We start from the raw sequence: 6,040 nt of genomic DNA on the forward strand, positions 1-6,040 counted from the left end.
ATAAGGGAAATTGGTCTGAAGTTCTCTTTCTTTGTTGGATCTTTGTGTGGTTTAGGTATCAGAGTAATTGTGGCCTCATAGAATGAATTGGGTAGAAAATACTGGCTTTTATAAGAGTTGCCTTGGTTATAGTATATTTTCACGTCAATAGAACACTGACTAAGACAACGTTATTTAAATGACGATAGTTGCAGTCACCATGCTGTTTATTTTTGAAGGCTTTTTTTTTCTAGTTTCTCAGCTATACTCATTCCTCTCTTCAGCTGTAAATTATGCTTCCTATATTTTCTCAAGATCTGGTTTGTTTGATATAAATTTTTTAGACTGTTTATGTCAATTGCTGAGGATAGTTTGCTAGTTATATTAGTCTATACTGGTTATATTAGTCTATACTGGTTATATTAGTCTATACTAGTTATATTAGTCTGTACTAGTTATATTAGTCTCTACTAGTTATATTAGTCTATACTAGTTATATTAGTCTGTACTAGTTATATTAGTCTATACTAGTTATATTAGTCTATACTAGTTATATTAGTCTATACTAGTTATATTAGTCTATACTAGTTATATTAGTCTATACTAGTTATATTAGTCTATACTAGTTATATTAGTCTATACTGGCCACCACAGTCTTTCTGGAGGTAGGATGCATTTGTCCAAGCTCTTCTGGCTTTAAATTTTTCAGTGAGAACTCAGCTGTTAATCTGTTTCTATTTTTATAGGTTATTTTATTTATTTACATTTCAAATGTTATTCTCCTTCTCAGTTTCCCTTCAGCAAACCTTCTACTCCATCCCCTCCCCTCTGCTTCTATGAGGGAGCTCCCTCATCCACCTACCCACTCATTCTTCACTCTCATAGCATTCCCCTATTTTCCACAGGACCAAGGGCCTCCCCTCCCATTGATGCCAGATAAAGCCATCCTCCGCTACATATGAAGCTGGAGCCATGGTTCCCTCCATGTGTATTCTTTGGTTGGTAGTTTAGTCCCTGGGAGCTCTGGGTGTCTGGTTGGTTGCTCTTCCTATGAGGTTGCAATCCCCTTCAGCTTCTTCAGTCCTTGCCCTAACTTCCATTAGCCATTGTGGTCCCCGTGCTCAGTCAGATGGTTGGCTGCCAGCATCCACATCTGTATTGGTCAGACATTGGCTTGCATTCTTTTCTCTTGCAGTTTTCAATACACTTTGTTATGTGTAATAACTGTGTTTTTTAACTGTGATGTGCTGTGGGGAATTTCTCTTCTGGATCTTGACCATTTGATATCCTGTGTGTTTCTTGTATTTGTATGGGTGTATCTTTCCTTAGTTTAGAGTTTTCTTCTATGGTCTTGTTGAATGTCTGGATTAATACCATTGGCTTGGGGGTCTTTCTCCTTCATCTATGCCTATAATTTAAAGGTTTGGGTTTTTTATGGTATCCCATATTTACTATACTTTCCTGTGTTTTTAAATTTTTTCATATTTCTTTCCTATTTGATCTAGAACCTCTACTTTATCTTCAAGTCCTGGTTTTCTATATTCTGGTCGATTCTTTATTTGTAAGGTTTTCCTTTGAGTTTTCTATCTTAATTAATGAGTATTTTATTCCCATCCTCATTTGAGATTCTGTCCTCATTGTTTTCTATCTCCTTATTAAATTGCATAAATTAAATTGCATAGTCCTGGATTTTCATCAGTCTCTGCCAATTTAAGTTTGTGGTTCCTTGGCATCGCTCTAGCATTTTTTTCTCCTTAAGAATTTTCTCTTTAATTTCATTGAGATGTCTCTTTGTGTCTTCTTTAATTGTCCTGAATTCTTTGATGAAGTTTATGATTGTTCTTTTAAATTCTGTTTCCTAAAGTTCATCTATGTAATTCTCATTTGTAAACATCTCTACATGACTGGGAAGATTTGGAGAGAGAACACTGGCTTGATCTTTCATGTAGTTGGCACTCTTGCAATGAGATCTGGCATGTGGACTTTCTTAGTTATTGTATTGTTTTTGTAGACAGAGTAGGTTGTAGAAGAAAATCTGTAGGTGTGGGTTGGGTCTAGAGGTTAGAAGTACCTTGAGAAAGGATTGAACTGGAATACCGATGTTATTCTGATTCCTAGTAACAGGGTAGATCTGTGGAAAAGTTCCATTTGACATTGGAGAGTCATGTGATTTGGGTAATATGTAGGAAGGATCCTGGCCCAAGACTAGAGTTCCTTTACCATGCATGCAAGGAAGGCCAGACTAGGCTGGTGCAGTAGTTATGGGACCTAGGATGATGATTTGTGGGAAAGGTATGTATGGGGATATCAGGAATACTCACAAGGCTAAACCTTGGTAGCGGATGTGGGGAGTCTAGATACCAAGTGAGGTGATGGAGACCTCACAGAAGGTGCATGTGGGTGGAAGCCTAGAACTTGGATGCTGCACAGGCCAGTGACCAGACTAGGCTGGGTCATTTGGTACAAGACCCAGGCTGGATCTGGCAGGTTATGAAAATATAAGGATGATATATGTATGATAAGAGGTACTCCCCATGCTAAACCCTGGAGAAGATGTGAAAAGTCTGGGTATCTATAGAGTGATGAAAATGGTAAAGATGTATGTTTTTTTTTCTTACAAATAGGCACTTAAAAATACTTCTCAGGATTTTTGTAAAAATAACCTTGTATTTATTTTGAAGGGGAGGGGTACATGCATGCTACAGTGCATGAGTGGAAGTGAACAAACAACTTTCCAGTGTTGCTTCTCCCCTTCCACCACGTAGGATCTGGGGATCAAGCTCAGGTCATCAGATTTGGTTGCAGTCACTTTTATCTCTCACAGCTTTTATTTAAAGCATCTAGTAACTGAAATAAGTCCAATGTCCACCAATGAAAGAATTTTTATTTACTGTGATGTATTCCTACAATGGCACACTATTTAATAAAGAGAATAATACATTATTATTAATTCATAACACTAATTAGTTTCAAAACATTAAAATTAGAGAAAAAGGACAAATTCAAAAGAATGCAACCACAGTGCTAGTATTTATATGAACACAGCAAGATTCAGTTAATACATGATGATAGAAATTAGAGCAGCAGCTGATGTTGGATGGGGAGGAAGCTGTGTTCATGAAAGGACAGAAAAGAAGCTTCCATGTCTTCTAATGGATGTTACAGAAACTGTGTAAATTTGTCAAAAAAAAATTCAGCCATTGAGAATTATTCATTATGAATGAAGCTCCAGCACCCATCTTAGGACATGAGGTAAACACAAAAATGAAAGGCCTTGGTGATAGACAAACTCGATAGAGAATGTTTCTACCCTGAATTATTTACATCTGTACTTTTCTCTTATTTCTGATTTGTTCTGTTCTTTGCAGCCAAAACCTAATCTAAATGATATTTAAATCTCTAAAGCTATGCATTCAGAATAATTAATTACTACTTTATTAATATTATAGAGTGGCTTTGAAGATTCCAAGAATAGATATGAAAAGGCTTTGAAATATGCAAAAGCTATTTACTCAAATAGAATGTGCATCAACCACTCTGACAACAAATTGAAATAAGATGAGGGGCATCCCCATGCAGTTTGTAAAGTTGGTATATTTTCATTGCAGGATTCTATTAACACCACTATAATAGCTATAACTCAACTAAGGTAACTTCTAAGAAAATTCCTCCTTGGTTCCTGGTATCCTCATACTGACCCAATCCCCTTCTAAATGATGAATAATAATATTGTCATCACCTTGATGTCTTTATTCATTGTGTAGCTCGGTTCCTGTTGTGTGTGACTTATCATGTAAGGTTACCTGAAAAGAACACAGATGTGGAGAGTGAAGGACAGGCTGTTCATTCAATCTGGTCAGCCTAGAGAATACATATGTAGAATCGGGGAAGGAGACCTGGGACTTCCTCCAAAATTGCAAGGAGATAATATAAAACAAATACTTTAATTATTGGATGCCAAGATCCCTTCACATGCAATAGCATGGTAACATCAGAAGGAAAATGAATAAAGCTAAGGCCACGGAGCTGATAGGTAGCTGGGTAGGTTTCCCTTTGTGAACTAGGATTCCCAGGGAAAAGCCACACATGCTTAAGATTCTAAAAAAAAAAAAAAAAAAAAAAAAAAAAAAAAAAAAAAAAAAACAAAAAAAAAACCTGACTGATTAGAATTTTACAATTATGGAAGGTTAAGATCCATGCCAAATTATCATGGATTAGCTTTAGAGTCATTCCAGCTATCCATTGTCCACTTCTTACCTAATCTAATGTGACTAATTATTAGATTGCGACTATTGCACGAATCGTTGGGGTGTGTATTAACTTAACAGACCACCATCTTCACCAACCCCAAAACTAAGAATGTTATCAGATGCCATCTGAATCCAAGAACAGAGATTCTCCCAGCACTGTCCCATAACCTATCAGCCTGATATTCTTACCAATGTATTTTAAAGTATCTTGATCTATTACCTTTATTTTCTATGAACCTGTTCCCACAGTGAAACATGGTGCTTAGTGTAACCTGAATCTACAGTCCCACACTTTACTCACATAAGCTCAAGAATAAACTAATTCATTTCTTTCAATGTGGGAACTTTTATATCCACACATTAGAAGAGTTCTATTCCTAAATCTTACACACTATAAATCACTAAAAAAGATGTAAAATAGACCAATTGGAACATACCTCAAAATACTGATACCTATGACATGATGGAATTCAAATAAAACAAAAACCATGAGGACACAGGTTTTACTCTGTCCCTGCACTGATGATCATAGTCAGATTCAAGTTCCAGTCAGAGAAGTCATGCTGTTGATTGTCTCATGCTTTTCATTTTATTCCAGACTTGAGCTCACTTTTTTGCCCCACAACTTCCTCACAGCATTTTTCACCTCTGCATTTCTGAGTGTGTAGATGATGGGGTTCAGCATGGGCGTGATGACCGTGTAGAACACAGCCACAAGCTTGTCTTCAGTGTAGGTGGAGGCCGGTCTCAAGTAGAGGAAGATGGCAGGTCCAAAGAACAAGACGACCACCATGATGTGAGATGCACAGGTGGATAAAGCCTTGCGCCTCCCCTCTGCAGAGTGGTTCCTCAAGTTATACAGGATAACAATGTAAGAGGACACCAAGAAAAGAAAGGAAAATACAGAAAATAATCCACTGTTAACAAACATAATAACCCCCACCACAAAAGTGTCAGTGCAGGCCAACTTGAATAAGGGATGGAGGTCACAGAAGTAGTGGTCAATCATATTGGGACCACAGAAAGGCAAAGGGAGAGTGATGAAAATCTGAATTATAGAATGAAAAAATCCCCCCACCCAGGAGCCAGCCACCAGGCGGTGACATTTGGGCCTACTCATGATAGTTGTGTAGTAAAGAGGTTTGCAGATGGCCACATAGCGGTCATAAGCCATCACTGTAAGCAAGAGAATCTCAGTGACCCCAAAGAAGTGGAAGAAGAAAATCTGAGCTAGGCAGCCCTTTGGAGAGATGGTTTTAATCGTGTTAAGTAAGTCAGTGATGAATTTAGGGACAACAGTAGAGGAGTAGAGGATCTCCACCAATGACAAGTAGTTGAGGAAGAAGTACATGGGGGAATACAGACTCTTACTGATGTTGACTGTCACAACAATGAGGCCATTGCCCAACACTGTGGCCAGGTACACAGGAAGGAACAGCACAAAGCACACCTTCTGAACCTCTGGGTCCTGGAAAAGGCCAGCGATAATCAGCTCAGTCACATTGACAAAGGCCATGAGTTCAGTTCAAGTGTACTGGATACCAGCAGTCAAGGCACCTGAAATAAAACAAGCAATAATTGTTGACACTGTTCACATTGTTTATTTTAGGAAGAATATTGCTGTGTGGCAAAAACAAGAGGAATGGCCTCAAAAGAGAAAGAGAAGTCAGACATTCACGGAAGCTAAAAGAAACGGACTCAAAAGGCTAACGCTTTTAAAGAAACTTTAAAACTTTGGACAGCAAATTACAGTGAAATCTAAGGGCACAACAAGCATTATGCTTACATTCAGTATGGCATGTGCTATGAAA

General features: G+C 37.8%; 1 protein-coding gene across 1 annotated transcript; it reads right to left on the reverse strand.

Annotated features, from left to right (window-relative positions):
- Positions 1 to 4,793: 4,793 nt before the first annotated feature.
- LOC110318842 (olfactory receptor 4B1-like) lies at positions 4,794 to 5,797 on the reverse strand. The gene has a single exon (XM_021194133.1). The coding sequence runs from the start codon at positions 5,743 to 5,745 to the stop codon at positions 4,819 to 4,821; it is 927 nt and encodes a 308-aa protein (XP_021049792.1). The 5' UTR covers positions 5,746 to 5,797; the 3' UTR covers positions 4,794 to 4,818.
- Between the last annotated feature and the right edge of the window lie 243 nt (positions 5,798 to 6,040).

This window comes from Mus pahari, chromosome 3 (assembly GCF_900095145.1).
Source record: "Mus pahari chromosome 3, PAHARI_EIJ_v1.1, whole genome shotgun sequence".
Taxonomy (NCBI): Eukaryota; Metazoa; Chordata; class Mammalia; order Rodentia; family Muridae; genus Mus; species Mus pahari.

Bases quoted from the DNA above. Each gene is read 5' to 3' on its own strand.
- LOC110318842 (XM_021194133.1), bottom strand. From the start codon at position 5,745: ATGGCCTTTGTCAATGTGACTGAGCTGATTATCGCTGGCCTTTTCCAG.